This window comes from Cavia porcellus, unplaced genomic scaffold, assembly GCF_034190915.1.
Source record: "Cavia porcellus strain 051 isolate PalLab524CR breed Dunkin Hartley unplaced genomic scaffold, mCavPor4.1 scaffold_11, whole genome shotgun sequence".
Taxonomy (NCBI): domain Eukaryota; kingdom Metazoa; phylum Chordata; class Mammalia; order Rodentia; family Caviidae; genus Cavia; species Cavia porcellus.
Window position 1 is genome coordinate 35,887,348 of NW_026947494.1, and position 21,839 is coordinate 35,909,186.

The 21,839-nt window shown below is 35.9% G+C and overlaps 1 protein-coding gene across 8 annotated transcripts in view; it reads left to right on the forward strand.

The window, feature by feature from the left end:
* Positions 1 to 21,839, forward strand: part of Ghr (growth hormone receptor) — a 260,632-nt gene that overhangs the window by 221,829 nt on the left and 16,964 nt on the right. For all 8 annotated transcript variants that reach the window (XM_013152807.3, XM_063257859.1, XM_013152809.3 and 5 more), the window contains 3 exon segments: positions 2,586 to 2,715; positions 7,863 to 8,035; positions 15,581 to 15,759. In XM_013152807.3, the coding sequence (XP_013008261.1) occupies positions 2,586 to 2,715; positions 7,863 to 8,035; positions 15,581 to 15,759 (482 nt within the window).

Genomic DNA, 21,839 nt, shown 5'->3' on the forward strand with positions numbered 1-21,839 from the left:
AAAAAAAAGGGGGGGTGGAAGGTAAAAGGGAAGGGAATATAGACTTTTTTTTAAAGTTAAAAATAGTTTTGCTGCACTGTGTCTGTCCCAAGATCGCATGTGTGGCCACCCAGTTCTTCATATAAGCACCACAACTATGAATTTCCTGTTTCTTATTTTGAATGAGATGATAATGTGGGTTTTCTATATATCTGGAGTTAAAGTGAAACGAATAAATAATACAGAAAATAACACTGAGTTTAAGCTAAATGTGTTTTACATTAGTTCTTTTATTCTTTTTAAGCTTTTTTCCAACTAGCAAACTATTTCTCTTTATTCTGTTTTAAGTTATGAGTTGGTCAATTATTCTTGCTGTGGTGTGACAGGCATTTTACAAAGAGAATATAGAAATTTCTGTTCCATGTTTTAGGTTGATTTAACATTTTTTTCCTTTATGTGACAGGCATATTATACAGAGAATATAGAAACCTGGGTGATACTTACATTTGGTTCTCTGCTTGTTTAGTTCAAATGTTGACGTTATGTTTTGGTTCTGTTCATTATTCTTGATGGTTCTGTGTCACTTAATTGTAAACATGAGCTTGTAAATTATCTATCCCAGATTCTCTAGTGGGGAAACAAAAACAATTTAAATGGTTTAAGAAAGTTAAGGTTAAATAAGGTCAAAGCCAGGATTGGAACACAAACCTCTAAATTTCTAATCTAGTACATCTCTTATATTTTGTGTAAATGAGTGGTCATATGTGAAATGTTCTCCTTAAATTCTAGGCATTAAAATAGTTGTGATTTAACTATCCCTTGATTTTTAATTTTCTAAAATGAAAATTACTGGGTTTCCTAATGGTTCACTTTCTAGTGAACTATTCAGAACAACAGGTTTTCTTAACCAGGCACATTTCCCAAGCCTGAGCTACTTCACACTAATATGGCTGTTAGTGGAAAGGGGACAAGGTCCCTTTTCCCACTTCTCCTCTTCTCAGTTTTGTCATTCCTTCTCATTCTCCTTATCCCAGCCCCACCAAAATCAAAAGTCCAATCGGATCAAAACTGTATCTGTTTTGCTCACTGTTCTATTCACAGAATAAAAACTCACACAAATGTGTTTGTTGACTGAATGACCAATGAGTTTATTTAGGTTTTTAATAGTCTATCCTTCACAAGTTTGTTATCAAAGGAAAAAGAGTTATGTTTTGATTCAGAACACCAGGTATATACCTGGAATTTAGAACCAGAATTGTTTATGTCTCTGTTGGCATCTCATGTATTTTGAATTATCTTTTAAAGTATTCATAACGATACTTTTCAAATTGGGTGTTTTCCTAGTGCCTGAGAATGAGTTTTAGATCAGGAAACAAATTAAGTTTCCAATCAAAGTAAAAGCTAATCACTTAAGGAGGAAAAGAGAGAAAAGAGGAGAGCAGAGGAAAAAAGAAGAAAGTGAGGAACAAGAAAGGAAAGAAAGAAGCAAGGAGGAAAGTACAAAAGGAAGGAAGAAAAAAATAACAAAAGGAAGGAAGGGAGGGAAGGTGGAAGAGAGGAAGGAAAGAATGATCGAAATAAGGAAGAAAAGGGAGAGTAGAAGGAAAGAGGGAAGAAGGGAAAGCGAGTAGAGGAAAGGGTTAGAGTGAAAGGGAGGAGGACATGGCACGGAGCTTCAGGATGGCCTGGGTGTCAAAACACTGAGAACTGATACACAAAAATGAGTTTTGCTCCAGATTTGTCCATTGCACACCTACAGCTGCAAATTTCATAGATGTAGACAAATTTTTCACTAATATTCTAACACATGAGAGCAATTCTCTACTTCCCAGATTAAAATTGACACACATAAATGCATGTTTTTATAGTTTATGTTAATTTTATTAGTTGAATCCCTTAAAAGAATGTAAGGAGAAGTAATTTTTTAACCAAAAACCTATAGAGAGAAATATACCTGTACTAGATGCTATGGTTGTACTAGACGCCATATCCCTTGCATCTACCTAAGGTCAACTCAGCCCTCTGCAGAGGACGGCTGCCACCATGCACGTTGCTTGGCACCTTCAGCTCAGGTCAGGCACAGCCTAAAGTACATGAGAGTAAACATCTCCAGCGCCACTCTCAACCTGTGAGGTTTCAGGTTGGTAGATAAGTATCAACCTTTCCTCCTTCTATAGGATAATAGTGAGGAAAATCCCACACAGTATCCAAATGGCCATTGTGGTAACCAGCTCAACAACAGCACATGCATTATTTCTGTTCTGCTTTTCCTTACCATCCTCCCTGTTCTTTCACTTCTGGTTTCTAGGCTCAACAGCCTGTACCGAAATCTTTATCTCTAGTTCTTGTTTATTAAATAGACCCTAAGGAATAATGCTTGAAATAAAGGCGAAACAGTTTGTCTTAGAGTCAGAGTTTAATATTGGCAAGCAATAGATTTACAACTATGACTTATGAAAACTTTTATGGAAGACATTAGCATCACTTCTTAGATATGACATGGGCTAGTTTTATCGTAATAGTTTCTCCTCTACATACTTTGAATATGTGTTTCATTGGGACCATATTTGACCCTTTAATCTCAAGCCTGCTTTTTTATTCTACAGATTCTTCTGGGAACCCTAAATTCACCAAGTGCCGTTCACCTGAGCTAGAGACTTTTTCATGCCACTGGACAGATGAGGGTCCTCATGGTTTAAAGAGCACAGGATTCATACAGATGTTCTATACTAAAAGGTGTGTCCTTCATGTTTTTTCTGATTTTTCTTTCCATGTACATCTAGTATACCTGCATCTAGTACAGGTATATTTTTCTCATTAAACTGTTGGAATAGAGGTGATTTATTTTGAAGACCTAAATGTATTCATTCATTTATTGTAAAAATAATAAGTAAGCCTTTCCTATGTGGTGGGCACTGTTTTAGGCACTGGAGCTGTAACAGTGATTGCAAAAAAGATAAAAATCCTTGGTCTCATGGAGATTCTCTCCCAATGTGGGGGATACAGACAATAAAAAATAAAGTATCAGATGGTAACATCGGGTTATTTAAAAAAATACATCCAGAATAAAGATGAAGAATGTCAGCACTGTTTGAGCATGTGCGTATCAAAATAGGAATGAGAATATGGGGATATACATCAGTGTTTGAGAGTGACAGTGTTTGTTGAGGCTTGAGTGATATTTGAGGTGTTGGAGTTATACGAGGCCTCTCTAATATGGTGTTAGAGCAGAGAAAAAAATGCAGGGAGAGTGACCACATGAATATCTAAGGGAAAGGCTGTGTAGGCAGGAGAAATTGCAAGTACAATCTGGGGCAGTCTTGGCATGTTTGAGGCAAGCGAAAGGCCAGCAGGAGTGGCACAAGGCTGAAAACGGGAGAGAGAGACTGATGTGGGCAGAGAGTTTCTTGGGGACAGACAAATGCTAAGCTATCGAGGCCAGAGAGGGTTTTAAATCTTTATTTGTGGTGGGAAGCCATAGATGTGCTTTTAAAACTGTATGTTTTTAAAGATTTACCTTGGGTTTCTACGTAGAGAATAGACTGTGTTCCTCTTAAATGAGTTATATATACTGAAGAACTGTAATACTTTCTCATTCTTACTAATGGCCCTGAAAAATAACTAAAGAAGAAGAAAACAAAGGTCTTGAAATGTAGTCACCACTTAATTAGTTGATTTTTAACTCCTTACTTGGCATTGTTTCCTTTTTATTATTCTAACATTATACCATTTTTAAATGATACATAGTAATTGTAAATATTTATGGGGCATCCTGTGATATTTCAATACACACTTATGGCGTGTAATTATCGAATCTGGGTAGTGGATCTAGCATCTCAGACATTTATTGCTTCTCTATGTTGGGAACATTGTCTATTAGCAGTTTTGAAGTATTCAGTTAATTGTTGTCACCACAGTCACCCTGCTTTGCTATAAAACAACACTATACCTTTTTACCTTTATAAATTTCAGGGTAAACACTTCAACATCTCTTTTTGCCACTCAGTAAACTTAGTGAGGATCCTTAAGCTTGATCTGTTGTTTATCAGTTGAATAATGATGCTGTCTACTCGCTGAGGCCTTGAAAAAGAAATAGGAAGATGCAGCCAGCATTCAAGGACCTGAGGTCAGGACCACAAACTGCATTTCAGCCTTGCTCTACTGTCTAACACTTACTCACCAGACAACACTGGGCAAATTAGTCCAACTATGTACAACCCAGCCTCCTCACTTGCAAAATGGAGATCAATTTGCTTTGTGGCTTCTTGCGAGGGTTTTGTTAAATGATACTCAAAAATTTTTGGCATAGACTTTCACACATAATAAATATTCATCAAAAGGTAACTGCTCTTCCTATTGTTGGTAGTACAATAATAATTTCAAATAACAATGATGTACGGTCCCAAGTCTGGACTATACAAATGATTTCTTAATGCTTTACTGTGGATGTTATTGGTGTGCTGTAAGACCATTTTCAAAACAAGCTGAATGACTAATTTGAAGATAACAAATACTTTGCATTGGCAACCAGAAGTAGCCTTACTCATCTGCCAGATGAGAGAAAGGGCTTTTGGACATAACAGAGTACACGAAGATGAGTACACAACGTACCATTTATTCACCTCAACTATGTATGAATTGATTGTGCTACTCACAAAGGAAGAGAAACTTTGTAGGTGCAGTTTTCGTGCTTTTCCTCAACAACACAGGGCTAGCTCCATCAAAATGAGTAAATTAATTTATTCATTCAAAATCACACAGTAAGGACAATATAGGTCGCTGTCTGACTCTGACTATTGTTTCTTAGAGCTCAGGTCCTAGACACTGCTGAAACTATAGAATCATGTTTCTCATCCCTAACCCACATAACACTGTGGCATGATTTTACCCAACACTACAGCCACTGAATGCAGAAAGAAACAGGGAAAGGGATGGTGTGATGGGCCTCCAGTCAGGTGGCCTGATTGTTATCCTAAGCACAAGACAATCTGAACACGTCAGGCTGTCGATAGGAGAGCAACGGCACAGGCACCATGGAGCTTTTGTGTTTTACTTAGTCCTGCTCCTTGTCAGGTGAACTGGCAGAAGAGGAAGCCCCCGTATATTAAGACAGCTGATTCAGAACTGTCTCTGCCACCCTGTGATGGAGATGATGCCAAATTCAGCCTCTGAGCTTTGAGATATAATGCAGTATAAATGCAAATGACAGGCATCATAGAAGCAGGCTCAGGAAGCATGACAGAGGCACTGGACCCTCAGCTCCCCCACTGGATATGACATTATTTTCAAAGGAAGTGGGTATGGAAGCACCTGGTTCATTAACAGTGTATTTTCGTACATCTGCCATTCTCCACAATAGCGTTCTTTACTCTGGCCTTTTTTAAAAACAAGTTTTTAGTTTCCCATGCAAAGTTGAAGGGGAAATTAGAAGGGGACAGGGGTATTCTTACACTTTTTCCAGAAGATTAAATTTTAAGCCAAAAAAATACATGAGCTATATGTAATGGAATCAGTTGCCCTTAAAAAATAAATGTTTTGTTTTTATGAATTCTTCTCTGATTGGTTCCCTTTAGCTATAAAATGTTTCTTCTCTTTTCTCTGATTTTTGATGATATTCTCCTGTGTTATAACTCTTTTCATAAGATAATCTAGGATAAAACCAAAAGTGTTGATCTTTTGGAAGAAAAGAGTAACTTCTATAAATTGGCTTTGTTCTTCTGTATAGAAATGTAATCCTGTGAAGCCAGCAATGAAGTATCTATTTCAGGTCCATTATTTTGCCAATGTCTAGATTTAATAATTTTATAAGTGAGCTTTAAATATTTATTCAACTTTGGTAAATGAAGGACACAGGGAGTTATGTTTTGAGTTAGCTATTCCTGATCCATCATTCTTAACAAGAAGTGCTATGAGTGGTTTGTTCTGTGGAGCTAACGGATTTGAGTTAATCTAAACAGTTTTTCCCACAGTCCTCATGAGAGCCTTATGGTAACCCTGCCAAAACCGAGAAACTATTAAACATAACAGAGCAAGCCTCCCTATGACAAAGCCAGACTTGCCAAGCACCACTCTACGTGTTTGGAATATCTTAATACTTCAAATTTTCTGACTTTTATACTATCAATTATTCTAGGTACATTTGATATCTTCCCTACAATTATATGAAACTCTTATGCATTGAAATTTTTATTAACCATTTTCTTAAGCATTTTTAGTTTGAATTTCAAGATCAAATTTTAAAATATTATAATTTGATGTCTCATCAAAACTCCCTAATATTTTAATCTTTTCTCTATTACTCTAAATACACATGTACATGCAAACATATGATCCTTTCTTTTGCCTTTAATTCATTTTTCCCAGAAGGGATGACTCTCTGTCACTCATCCAAAGTCATGCAATATTTAAGAATCTCAACTAGAATTTAAGCAACAATTCAATATCTCAGACCCTGGAATATCTTCCATTTTATTTCCAAATTTATTCCAACAGCTGACAAGCAGCTGCCCAAAGGACCATCCAATCCTGCATAAGTTTCTTTCTAGGGCCAGGGACCAGCTTGATAGACAGCTGTAAAGAGAAAAATATGTATCTTCACCCTCTCTATCATTCCTTTCTTTTAGGCCCAACCTTCTTCACAGCCTGCAATGTCCTCATTGGCCACTGCTACACACACCTTCCCACAGTGGAATGGTCCCCAACCCCCATAGACATGTGCTCGCCAGAAGCACCAGGATCATTTGTGCCTCTTCTTTCCTGACTAAAGATTTCATTGTTTTATGTCCCCTTTACTCACATATTCTCTTCTCACCAGATATGGGATAGTAAATAATACAGGAGTAATGGACTTTCCCACCCAAGCAGCAATTCCAGTCTAACAAAAGTCCTTTCAATCACTGTTCCTCAGCTCACCTCACTTATGTCCATGCTTCCTACCTCAACACCTTTGACTGCTGTTTCCTCCTTTTCTTTTCTTTTTTCTTTTCTTTTCTGTTCTTAATGCCATCTATTAAACTTTTACCCATCTTTCAGCATTGCTAAAAACACTGCCTTGCCTTCCATAAACAGAATAATTATTTCTGTTTCTGAACTCTGGAGGACCCCACTGAACTCTACCTCTGAATGCTTGCCCACAATGCTTTGTAACATAGTTTTTAGTCTTTTCTCTTGAGAACAAAGTTATTCCTTAGGCTCTTATACATCTTTCATAGTGTCCAGTGGGGTGTCTAATATGTAATTATACATATGTAATTATATTCTCACAGAATATCAATGGGACGAATATAAGAGAACAAAAAAAGTACTCATGATTATGTGTGAGTTCTTCTAGCCTGCAGTTAGGGATCAAATCTTATTTATCATTATATCTGCACAGCACTAGTGCTGGGTATAACGTATGACTCAGCATGCAGCACACAATCAGTATGCCTCCTCAGTTTCTCTCACTGCGAGTTGGAGAAAAAACTTAGGTACAAAGATTCACTGTTCTCTGGGAATCTCAATGGTTTAGAAATTGGCTCTCTAAACGGTTTAATAAAGCAACGTTTTTAAGCCTTCTTAAGGCCCAGAAATTTTTTATTTCTAGAATGTAAATAATAAAGCCCCTATCATGAAAGTGCTTATTTAGGTGCTGGTCCAACACAGGCACTCAATAAATGGATGCCTTCACTCTAGGCAGAAGTATTAAATCACCTCCTAAGGATCTTCAGGCCACAATGAAATTGTCTATACATGTGATGCTTTTAGGACATAGTATTGATGAAATGCAAAACATTTTATCATTTAATCATTTCTTATTCATTTAATCTGTCAAGCACTCACTTTGACTTAAATTATAGCATGATTTGGGAGGATGACTAATCCTCTTTTATTCTCCATTTCAGGAACTCTCAAGAGCAGAACCAAGAATGGAAAGAATGCCCTGATTATGTCTCTGCTGGAGAAAATAGCTGTTACTTTAACTCATCATATACCTCCATTTGGAAGCCCTACTGTGTCAAGCTAACTAGTAATGGTGGTAAAGTGGATGAAAAGTGTTTCTATGTTGAGGAAATAGGTAATTCACAGGTTTGTTTTACTTGACATAGTTTTAGACAATATAAGTGAGGAAACTCTCCATTTCCAAGTATAATCAAGTAGAAAGGTTTTGGAATAATTTTCTTTAGGTACATGGAGTCTATTTGACAGGAGATAGGATCAGTTTGTGAATGCAAGGAAAGAGCAGGAAGAAGTTAAATTAATTCTATCATTAAAAACTCTGGCAATAAATGTCACAAAAAGTGTTAAGGAAAGAGCAGGAAGAAGTTAAATTGATTCTATCATTAAAATCTCTAGCAATAAATGTCATGAAGAAAAATGTTGTGAAGAAAATAATGGAAGTCTTTTCCTCTTGAAAGTCCTCAAACCTGGATTGCATTCTTCTGTGCCACCGCAAGGGGAAAATTCATTGTATGTTTAAGGTTCCTTTTTTCCTAATTATTTTATACAATTATATTTGAGATGTACTGAAATATGTTGATCTTTGCCCTCAGTCATTGGTATAATCAAAGCCTAGATTTTTTTTATCACAAAGCACAATAATTTTCAAATCTTATACTTACAAAACAGTCACAGTCAAAAGACATGTTTATAAGATCTCAAAACAAATATTGGTGATAATCAGCTCAACAAACTAAGTCAAAGTCTACACAGATGTCAAAAATGCCCATCATGTGTACACAAGAGAAAAAAACAAAACAAACAACTAAAATTAGAATGTACATGTTTATACTCTAATAGTATAAGCACAAAAATGAAAAGAATCAAAGAGGGACTTTGAGTAGCTGAACTTGGTGCCTCAAAATCTACCAACAAAAGCTCATTTGTTGCTTATAGGAATTCCTTGTCCCTTCTCCAAGATACGTTGCTCTTCTTTGTGATTTTCCAATCATCAGCAGATGGAAACACTGGGGGAACCTGACTGGGTGCTGCAGACAGAAACAAGTAAAATCTGATAACCTGACTTTGACAGAGAAGACAAGAAAACTGTAATAAGCAGAAAAGATAACTGGAGGGCCTAGTTTAAAGAAACTATTTAGTATATGTTCTCCCCATGGAGATAGCTCTTTATCTGATGCTAAATGGGATGGTAGAATGGGGTCGTTGTAAGAATACAGAGTTAAGACCTGTGCTCGAACCCTATCCCTGCCAGTAACCAGCTCTCCTCATTTGCTTGACTGACTCTCACTGAGAGCCCACATGTACGAAATGGGTAAGATATGTCTAGTAAGGAAGCCAGGCATATTCAAACAATTGTAGTACAGTGTGCTCAAGTACATTTTGAGAAATGTTGGACCTCAGGTAAGTGGAATACACAGTGACCAAGGTGATACCTAAAGGCATTAATGATTAACTGGGCCTGAAATATAAGGAAGGGCTGCAGAGGTGGTGACAGTTCACTTTACCCTTAAAACCCAAGTGAGAGTTGCCAGTTATCATAGTGGACTGGGATTTATAGCAACTACTAACTTCTAAACAAGGCAATCCACACAGAAAATTCAAGGACTCAGGAAGAGTTAAATAGACATAGTCATCAACTAGAGAAACCATCAGTTTTCTTATATGTGTCACAAAAGAATCCGGGTTTTATCTTACTGCCAAAAGATGTATTTTCAGGTGCTTAAGCAGAGAAATAACCAAAGACTATTAATAACACTCACAAAGAACTCACCATGTATAATGATCATATGAGATAGGTTCTATTTAATCCTCAGACTACAAATGATGCAACTGAACGTCAAAGCAGTTAGATGAGTTACTCAAGATCAATGAGCCAGTAGGTAGACCTGGGATTTAAACCTACAGATTCTATGCTCTTAAGCTCAAGACTATCCAGTTCCACCTGTCATGTTATTAACTTCTCAGAGAAATTAATCTTCATATCTATAGATTAGAATAGGACTAGAGATGGAGAGGTTAAAAGATTATGCAATCAAGGTAAAAGATGACAGGCTGAGTCACACCAATAACACAGAAGCAGAAGAAAGGGACAGAAAGTGAGTACAAAGAACCAATACGTCTTGAAAAAATTGTCAAGTACCACAAAACCAGTTTTCTCCTGTACTATGTAAATATTCCACTATGTCACAGGCTGTTTTATGGCTTTGAGTAATATGTTAGTCATTCATTCAGTTCATTCAGCAAATGTGTATAATATTCTTTCCTGTAGCCATCTAGTGTTCTATGTGCTAGAAACAAAGTCTGTCCCAGTAGAATTTAATTCCAGTGAGGCTGGAAAAAGACAATGACATGGAAAAAAAATCAGGTGTTGGAGAGAATGCAGTTGTAAGTACAGTTATTAAGACAGTGACATCGGAATAAAGACAGAAATAAAATAATACTCATATTTCTGAAGGGAATGGAAAAGACCAGATTGGAGAGATTATACAATTTTTCAAGTGTTTGTAATGACTTTGGTTTTACATGGAATGTGAGAAGTTAGCCTTGGAGCTCCACTCTCCACCCTCTGCTGGGAATTGAATCCAAGAACTCACAGGCGCTAGGTATACATTCTACTGCTGAGCAACACTCCTTGCCCTTTTGAAACACTTTAAATGGTGACTGATAGTCTCTAATTTAAGCGTTGAGAGGATCAAGCACTGTCTACTATATTGAAGACCGTATGAAATAAACAGACTGAAGGGAGACATGAGAAAGAGGATAGTGAGGAGACTAATGAGGCAGGAGGGATGGAAAATCATGACTAGAACCAAGTTATAGCTGTGCAGGGCAGAAAGAAGTAGCTGGAGTCTGAATGCATCTTGAAACTACAGTACAGAATATGTGACACTGAGAAAAAGATGAGTTAAGAAAGAGTTCATTGTTTTAAGGTTAGCAACTGGAGGGATAGAGTCAGCAGTAACAGAAATGGGGGGCATGAAAAAGGATCAGGTAAGTATTGCACAAGAAGACCAGGATCTTTGTTCTGGATATTAAGTTTCAGATACTTTTAAATATTTCACATGTATTGTAGGGGTAAGGGAGAGGTCATTACTATTCTTATTAATGTGGTATTGTTCCTTCTTGAAAAGATCCTACATACTCCACACAAAGTAGGCGGGGAAATTTTAAGACAATATGAATAATATGTTTTAGAAATTTTCCATCAAAAACATTTTTATAGATTGTTATCCTGAGGCTTTAGTTACTAACATTCCTCAAACCCCCAAAGAGTATAAAAGAGCAAGGTATTACTGCCATTATGGGGGTAGATGTAATTGGAACATCCTTCAGATTTAATCTATAAAATGTAGTGATGTGTATAACTATGATTTAAAAATATGGAAAGTTTTTCCCTATTTTTCTAAGTGTCATGTACTTCACAGTGGCTAGCAGCATGCTCTTTCACCATAGATCTGTTTGCATTACGAATCAAAACAAGAACTTTCTCCTTAAACTTTCAAATTTGTCAATCAGTAGTGGTTGTTCACAACATAAATCTGTATGTTTATCTCTGATCAATACTGGAGACTCAGACTTTGTAGCACTATAGACCACCATCTGTGTATTGTAGAAAAGAAAGTAAATGTTACTCTATAGCTGCAAGTGATTTTCAAAAGCCTCAGTAATGAGCGCTATCTAAGAAAAATGTACTTGAGGCAACTAAAAATACAAATCTGCATGTAATTCCTAGCTGTGGAATTCACATTTTTCTTCAGCAAACTTTGGGAAACTGTAGTACTATGGTCTTAATATAATGCAACTGAACTATCTAAAAATGCAGAATATGTGAGTAGAAACTGAAGAAAACACTATTTCACATTGCCTACATGATAGGTGAGCAGAACACAGAAAATATTAAATCATCACTGTTTCATGAAGTATGGTATAGACACAGCCCTACACCCCTGCTGCCATCAGGGCATTTGCTTCACTTGGATAACCAGCATGGGCAGGGAAAAAGTAGCCAGATATGACCCATGAGCCCACAGGATGCAACTGGATAAATTTGCTACTGGAGGGCAGCCAGCATGGGCTGGGAGAACCAGACAAACAAGCGCTTGTGCACCTGCCACCATCAGAGGTGTAGCCACACAGGCAAAGAGAAGAAGCAGCCCTACCACCACGTACCCATGGCCATCAGGAAGCCTCAGTGCAGCTGCATGGATCTGGAGAATCCCACTTCATATCCCACTGCCTCCTCGGGAACCAGATTCAGAGAGGTGCCTGGCCAATTCCCATACCTTGTGGAGGGGCAGTCAATGTGGGAAGTGCCTGGGACTCCACAACTGGCTTTCTGGGAGGAACCCAGGAGAATGCCAAGAAAAAGGAGTAAAGGCAATCTCAGACCTCTGGCCTACACAGAACAAGTCTAGAAGATATAGACATGGAAGAAAACAGAAGTTACACACCTGAAATCTCTGAAAGGATAGCTTCAGGAGGTTATAAAAGTAATCAGATGAGAAAAATATCTCAGATAAAAGAAGAAGTCACAAACATAATAAAAAAAATTGCTGAGCATATTTAAAGAAGACATAGATAAAAGAGAAGAGCATAGGAAAATGATGAAAACCTTGAGTGAACAGTATAGAAAGGAATTGCAATGAATGAAACAGATTCAAAGATACCTAAGAAATTAGAAATACCATCAAAAGCTGGCAAAACCACTTGAAAGAGACTGAAGATAGACTTTCAGACCTTGAAGACAGAATTGCAGCTAGGGATTCTGAAAGGAAAGATCTCTTTAAAAGAACAAGGAACCAGGAAATAACAATTCAATAGCTGCAAGATGACACAAAGAAAAATAATTTAATACTGATAGGTATCAGTGAAAAATCAGGGGTCAACACAAATGAGATAAAAACTGTATTTATAGAAGTAATAGCAGAAAATTTCCCAAACATGGAAAAGGAGCTGGAATACAGATAAGAAGGCATATAAGAATCCAACTAACCATAACCAAAATAAATCTACATCCAGACAAATAATAATCAAGATCCCATAAATTCAGCACAAGAACAGTATATTAAAGGCTATTAGAGAAAAAGAAACAGATCACCTATAAAGGAAAACCAATCAGAATCATGGCAAACTTCTCAAAACAAACCCTCAAGTCAAAAAGTGCTTAGAATGAAGTGTCTCAAATTCTGAAAACAACTTCCAACCCAGTTTGATGTACCCTGCAAAACTGTCTTTCAAAATTGATTGGAAAATAAGATCCTTCTATAATAAAAAACAATTGAAGGAAATAATGACCACCAAACCAACCCTACAAAGAATACTGAAGGATATTCGAGAAAGAGATAAAAATAACTATGGTTGCAGGAACAGCAGCAGAAGGGAATCACCAAACAGGGAAGGCAGTTGAATGGAGGAAAAAAAATGCGAGGCCAACAGCAGCAGAACAGCATGGCAGAGACGATCCAATGCATAACTGGTTGTAACCATTGTAGATGGCCTCAATTCTCCAATAAAAATAAACACAGGGAGAGTGGATCAAAAAACAAGGTCCATCAATATGCTGTTTGCAAGAAATGCATTTAACTCGAAAGGAAGTTCTTAGACCAAAAGTAAAAAGAGAGAAAACAGAGTTCCACGCAATAAGAAACCAGAAAAAAAGCAAGGGTAGCTTGCCCATCAATTGAAGAATAGATAAGAAAAATAAGATATTTTTATACAATGGAAAGCTACTCAGGAGGCTCTTGTAGGTAAATGGATCCAACTCGTAATCATGCTCATGGGTGAAATGGTTCAGCTCAAAAGGATGAACATCATGTTGTCTCCCTAGCATAAAACACTGAAGGAGTTGGTGGGCTCCAAAATGTACAATAGATATTGTAAAAGTGTTAGTTTCTTATTATCTTGCTTTGAATTCCTTTATTGTTTTCATTGTTTTGTTAGATTTGTTTTTATTCGGTGTTTGATTTTATTATGTTTGATGGTATGGGCAGCTATTTTGAAGATAACAAGGCATATTATGGTAGCTATTGTAAACCCAAATATTGAGTTCAGCCATCCAAGTATTGTAATCCTCTTTCTAGTTTTCCTCATAATCCAAAAAGTTGTATTTGTAATCCCATTGAGACATTATTGGAATTCTAGCAAGTTAATTCCAATCTACCACCACCAATGCAACCCATGGCAAGAGTTAAAGACACCAAGACATATTCCAAGTTAAGGGCAGCCAAAGGATCTGAAGTCCAATCCTTGTGAGGACCTGCAGACAAAGGCTTTGATCTTAGCCCCCCACCCCCGCATTTATTATCTTGTGAAGAAAGGGGGGTGGCTCAAGGATGAGTGATAGTGAGGATGTCAGGATTACTGAGTAACTTGAGCTGGATGGCCAGGTGCAAGAATGGCATCTCTGTAATTTGCAGAGATAAAGACATGCAGAAGGATCGATTTACATAACCCAATTAAGGTAGCAGTGGAATTGTTTTGGGGGGCTATTGCTTTGGTTCTTGATATGTAAACTCTTGTACCCTGGGAAGTCATAGCCTCTATCTTGATGCTCTACTCAGTTGACATTCCCGGAGTTATTTGCACTAACATCTCCCCAGCTCAATCCTATATTGTGGAGAGCACCATGAGAGGAAACAGGACTGTCTGATGACTATAAACTTTGCACACTAGCCCCTCAGCTAGCCTTATTTGTGATGCTCAGAGCCAATTGAAGACAGAAGGAAATACCCTAGCCAGCCTTTTACATATCAATATAAGGAAATGAGTCTCCAAGAAATCAAAGTCACAGCAATTGTTTTGTATTCAAAGGGAGTCACTGGAGTTGTCTCCCACAGGTAGCCATTGTTGATTTCCTATTATCTGGTTTTGAAATCCTATAATGTATTCATTGTTTTGCTTTGGTTGGTTTTATTGTGTTTGTTTTGTTTGATTTTATTATGTCTGATGGCACTATTTTGAAGAAAACAAGAGACATTATGGTTGGCAATTATTGGTTTCTTATTATCTTGACTTTAAGTTCTCTATTGCTTTCATTGTTCTTTTCTGATTGGTTTTATTGTTTTATTGTGCTTGATTTTATTCTTGAAATAAAAAGGAGAACATGGTAATATTATCTTTCTTACATCTGAAGAAGCAGTCACGTGACTAGATGACAAAGCTAAGGATCACTTATAGCATGTTTTAAAAAACTGGAGACAGATATAAGAGATACAAAAAAGAGTAAGAAAAGGTTCTTGTGCCATGTCATACTGTGTGAAAGAGAAACAATTTTTTTGCATCTAGTTCTGCAATAGCTCATATTTAAATTCTGAGTATCTGACTCTCCATTCCTTCCACTCTGAGTTTAAATTCCTCTGCCAAAACCCCAAAGTGTTAATACTAAGAGAATCAAAAGAGATATAAAATGTGATAAATATTTTAAAAAGAAGTTATAGATGAAATTTTAGGCTCAAAAAGTAGTTTTGGGAGAGACTTTTTTAAAAGTTAAAGACATTTTATCTTTAATCCTTCTATAAGATGAGAGTTATACTAATAGGAATATTAGAAGACTTAAAAGTATAAATTATTAATGTGTAAATTGATTTGATCTCCTCAGAGGAAAGCACACCATTAATATTAACTTGTGTCTATATGGGTACTAATTATCTGTTGAACTGTACAGTGCAACCTGATCCACCCACTGGCCTCAATTGGACTTTAATGAACACTAGTGCGACAGCAATTTATGGGGATATCCAAGTGAGATGGAAGCCACCACGCAGTGCAGATGTTAAGAAGGGATGGATAATGCTGGACTATGAACTTCAAATCAAACAAACAAATGAAACTCAATGGAAAATGGTAAGATGTCACTACGTTTCATATTTTGATCTTATTGCTTTTATTTCAACAATCCATTTATTTATACTTTGACTTCCTTTTGACCTTGTACCGGATTTCTCATTTTATATATCCCACAATTTCCTAGTACAGGAAATAGTATCCTGTTATCACCCTAAATATCATGAGCCTGTCAGAGGGAATGAAAACAATTTTCCTAGTCATCTTTGATATTCTGTTTAACTACAGAGCAAACTTGTGGACTCAAACCACTTAGCACTCTTTGGAAAAGACATGAGAAGAATTATGATCAAGGTCCCAATGGGTCATGGCCAAATATCCTCCCATACTTTTAATTTCTGCAATGCACAAGACTATTAACATCAGATTTCAAGTGTCTCTAGAAGAGTGAGGGAGGGAATTTGTCTGTTAAAGATTTCAGAAAGATATTTTGTTACATACCTCAGAGGAAAATGAAGATAAAAGGGTCCTACATAGGCAAGTAAAGAGCAAATTGGACCCTGAAACCCTCACTTCCTTGCCAAAGATGCGGGAACTCAGCACTTAGATAAATTCCACATGGCACACAACAAGAAGGAAAACAGGATAATCACGCTGCTCCCAATATAACAAATTCTAACTTAGTCTAACCACAGCCATAGGCCCAGCCAAGCCAAGCATTTTCTGGCCAGGCATCAAGTTGTACCCATCAGCATGGCACAGCTTACTCCCAGAATTCTGAAACACCATGCCCTGCTCATTCAGTGAACTAATGAAAAAGAAGCCAATTTTATTATTAGAGGAAAGTTAAATTTGAGCATATTTGAATACTTACAAAGCTGGGGTTTTCTAACTCATTTTAATCTAGATGCCTGGTCTGTAACTTGGTGCAAAAAAAGTCTCATTGAATACTAAGTCAAGCAAGACTAAGTCCAAGTTATAATCAAACAATTTTTCAGTAACCAGTTATACAGATAACTCCTTTGTACAAAACACTGTGTGAAACATCTCAAAATGTGAACTGTAGACCTCTCAGCATTCCTGAGACCCTATTGTGGAGTCCACAAACTCAATACTGTTTTCCTATTATACTAAAATGTTACTTCCCTTTTGTTCACTATATAATCATTTACACAATGGCACAAAAGCAATGGTGAGAAAACTATTGGCAACTTAGTCTGAATCAAGACATTAGTGCCAAACTTTACTAGTAGTCACTGTATTCTGCATCAGTAAAGAAAGGGATGGGCAGCCCCACCTATGGATAAGGTTGACAAAGCGGTAAAAATTATTTAGTTAAATCTCAACCTTTGAGTACATATTTTTTTAAATATTCTTGTGGCACATCATGGGCAGTATGTATAATGCACTTCTGTTGCGTTTGGAGGTAAAAATGCAACAATAGCATTTGAACAACTGAGCTGCCAGCTGAGTTAGCTGCCATCTTCCAATGAATACCATTTTTGTTTGAAGAACAACTGATAAACTAGCAGATGGTTATTTGTGTTCAAGTTGTCAAATATTTCTCAGAAAAATGGAATACACTTGTCACTTCAAGAAAATCAACTGTCAGCATTTTTACCAATCATAAAATTTGAACTTTCAAGGCAAAATTAGAATTTTGGAAAGCATAGCACAGACATAAGCTTGATAACTTTACAGTGTATGAAGGTTTTCTTAACACAGTTATGTAAGTAAAAGTGACACTTTATATTATATAATACAAATATGAAAATTTCAAAAATCTACATATTTCAATGAAGCAGTGTTTTTCAAGTTGCTAATATTAAGAATGTGAAAGTCTATTTGTCTGACAAATTGTATATATTATTTTACATGCAAGGTTGTGAAATGTATAAACAGGGTACAATGTCTTGACTGAGCTAATTAATACATGTATTACTTCAATTATCATTCTTTGAACTGAGAACACTTAAAATGTACTCTTTTAGTGAATTTAAAAACACCATAGTTATTAACTACATATGTTCTACAACAGATCTGTTTTGTGTATTCCTTCTATGTAAATGAAATTTTGCATCCTGTCACCAATACATCCCCAAGAATTCAAGCTCCATTTCACTAGATGTTGGTAACCATTTCTTCTCTGTAATTATGAGTTCAGATTCTACATATAAGTGACACCATGTGGTTTTTGTCATTCTGTGCCTACATTATTTCACTTAATGTCTTCCATGTTCATCTGCATTGGCAAAATGATAGTAGTCCTTCTTTTTAAAGGCTGATAGTATTACATTCTGTATATATTTTCTTTGCCTGTTCAGTGGTTGGGTACTTAGATCAATTTATATCTTGGCTACTGTAAATAATACTGCAATTAATTTGAAAGTATAAATATTTTTCTGAATCACTGATTTCATTTCTTTTGGCTATAAACTCGTTAACAGAATTACTAGATCATGTAATACTTTTATTTTTGATCTTTTGGGAAACCTGTATATTATTTTTCCATAATTACTACATTAATTTTCATTCCCACCAGCAATGAGAAGGAATTCCATTTTCTCTACTTCTTTGCCAACATTTATTTATATTTGTCTTTTGTTTGCCATTTTTACTGAAGTGAGGTAATATCTTTTTTGGCTTAGATTTGTATTTTCCTACTGACAGTTAAGGTACAGCATTTTTCATATTCCTGTTGACCATTTGAGTATCTTCTTTTGAGAAATATCTACTTGGTTATTTTGTCCATTTTAAAATCATTTGTTTTCTTGCCATTTAGTTAAGTTCTTTATGCATTTTTAATGTTAACTCCTTATCATATAATTAGTTTATATATATTTTCCTTCATCCATAGGATGTGTATTTACTTTGCTCTTTCTTTTGCTGTGCAGAACATTTTTAGTTTGATATTAATTCCATTGTGTATTCTTCTTGTTTCCTAGATTTTATAGTCATATCCAGAAAAACCATTCTCCAAACCAATGTTCACAAGCTATTTTCCTATGACTCATTCTAGAAGTTCAAATCTTACATTTAAGTATTTAATATAGTTTGAATTTATTTTTGTGTACGGTGTGAGATAATTCTCTAATTTCATTCTGTGTGTGGATACACAGATTTTACAACACCATTTACTGAAAATATTACCTTTCCCATTGCATATTCTTAGCACCTTTGTTAAAAATCAGTTGATTCTAAATGCTTGAATTTATCTTGAAGCTTCCTATTCTATTATGTTGGTTTATGTGTCTGTTCTTATGTAAGTACCATACTGTTTCCATTATAACAGCTTTGTGGTTCATATTGAAGTCAGGTAGCAGGAAGCTTCCAATTTTATTCCTGTTGCCTAGTGACTTTAGGTGTTCAGAGTATTTTGTGATTCTACATGAATTTTACAACTGTTGTTCTTATTTATGTGAAAAAATATTATTGGAATTTGACAGGGGTACATTGATTTTATAGATCATTTTGAATAGTATGGACATTTTAACAGTATTTATTCTTCAATATGTAAACACAAGATAGGTTTCTGTTTATTCTTATTCTTTAGTGTTTTAGACTTTTAGTACATAAATGTTTTACCTCCTTGGTTAAATATACTCCAAAATAATTTTTATTATAGAATTTGAAAGTTGGATTGTTTTCCTGATTTCTTTTTACAAATAGTTCATTATTATAACATAGAAATGCTACTGATTTTTGTATGTTGATTGTGTATCTTACAACTTTATTGTATTAGTCACTTTCCCATTACTGAGAAGAAATACCCACAATTTAAAGAAGGAGACATTTATTTTGGCTCACTGTTTTTAGAGGATTCAGTCCATGATTAATTAGCTCCATGGCAGAAATGATATTACAGGTGGGTATGACAAAAGAAAAGTGCTTACCTACTGCATGACCGGCAGGAAGCACAAAGAGAATTTGGATCAGTATTTTAACCCTTGGAGTCATCTCCAGTGACCCACCCCCAACCTAACTCCATCTCCTAATAGCACTTTTAGCTACTGAATCAATCAGTGAATGAACTCAATGATGATTATAGTACCCTATGATCCAATTACCTTCCAAACACATGAGACTTGGGAGTACATTTTAGATCTAAACCGTATCATTCCACCTCTGAACTCCAAAAGGCTCATGTCCATTTCACTGAGCAAAATGAGTGCTAAGAGCCAGTTCCCTAGTAGTCCATCTCAAGGACTCTCTCCTCCGAAGGTTTGCCCATTTGAACCTTTTAGCTTGTGATGAGTAAGTGTGGTTTATACCTGACAGGCCTTCAAACCTCTTCCTATCTTACTGACGTCAAGTATTTATCTTTTTTGTAATAGTAACCTTTCCCACAACTCGTTCTGCATGGTCTTAACTTTACACAACTTCCTTTATGGTGAAACCACATAAAACTAGTTTTATCTTCTGATTCTCACTATAAATCTGGTAAAATTTAAAAAATGTATATATGCCAAGGATTTAGCTCAGTGGCTTAAGTGCTTGCCTGGTAAGTACAAGGTTGTGAACTTGATCCCTGGCACCAAAAATAAATTATATATATATTAATTTATTTATATATTATATATTAATTTATTTATATATATCACATAGTAACTCAAAGTATATACATTTTATTTTTAATGTATCAATTTAAAAGTGCATTTAAACTTCAAAGAGCAATTTCTTAAGTTTTTTCCCTATGGCACCAACTGTAATGTCTCCTTTCACTTTCTTTTTTTTGTCTAGCTGAAAGTCTGTATTTTTTTTTCAAAAACCAACACTTGTTTTTGTTGATATTTTCCATTTATCTCTTTTCTGATGTTTATCATTCCTTTTCTTCTGATAAATCTTGAATTCATTTTTTTCTTTTGCAAGTTCCTAGATGATGCACCATTCATTATATATGTATTTGAGATACTTTTATTGAGTTCTCTCAGGAAATTGCAGTATAATATAAACAAATGTGCATAAGTATATTCTAACAGTGAAATAGAGTAAGTAATAAGATAAATGTGTTATAATCTGGAGAATACAGTGGAGAAAAGTTCCAGAAAAAACTTAAAATATTAACGTACACAGTGTTCTCACTGAGAATTTGCTAGGAGGAATAAGTACCCCTATAAAAGCCAATGACAGAGTCAAATTTAGTAGAAGCCACTTGAGAAAAATTTGAGTTTGGTGTTGCCCATGTAGGCTATTGAAAAAAATGGGGAAAGAGTCAAGGCTCAAATCACTGAGAGTTCCTTTTTGATTCTGTCATTGGTAAAATCTACAAATAGTGATAGGATTATCTTCAAAGGATAAAAGATGCTTCCAAAAGTTGAGGAGTATAAGACAAAAGAGGCCTTTATTCCGGGAACACGGGGAGAGAAGACTGGCGCACTGGCCGCTGGAATCTGGCGATCTCTCTCTCGGACACGTGGCATGGGGGAATATAAATAGCCTAAGCTTAGGGCAGTGCCCTAAGGCCATTAGAGATGCACAGGTATTTCATTGGCACACGTTTGGCGCCAGGGACAGGTTCTTAGGGATGGGGGTATAGGGTTACAGGTAAATCTATAGGGGCGGGGGAGGCAGGAGCCCCTTAATTTGGCTGAGGCTTCTCCTGGTTAAAGTGTCCGGTCTGGGCCAGCAACTCTTTCAATAGTATTCATGATAATAACAGAAATTAGAATCTCAAGAATGAAAACATAGACTTTTTTGAAGTACTTTAAGAAAAATTATAAAATAAGTGCAATACTCAGAGTGGTAATTTAAATAAAGCATTTTAGGCATGCAAATATTACATATATTCAGAGGTTTCTGTAAAAGATACAAAAAAATCAAACCATGTCATGTGAACATGGGGAAAATGAGATACTTGTGAGTAGAAGCCACTGGGAAGAAAAAAAATTGTTTCAAATGTGGAAGGCCTAGATTTAGACTTAATAAAACAGATTATGAGAATTTTATTTCTGTGGAAATCCATGCTGTTGAAGACATGAGTGTTCAAAGTATTCTAGAAACAGAAACAAGGTATTCTACCTGAAAATACATGAAAAACCCACTGAGTCTAAACATTTGATTTAGAGGAAAACATCACTATCAGTTGAATCTATTTGATAAAATATATCTTAAGAGTTTAATAATTTAAATATATTCTTCTC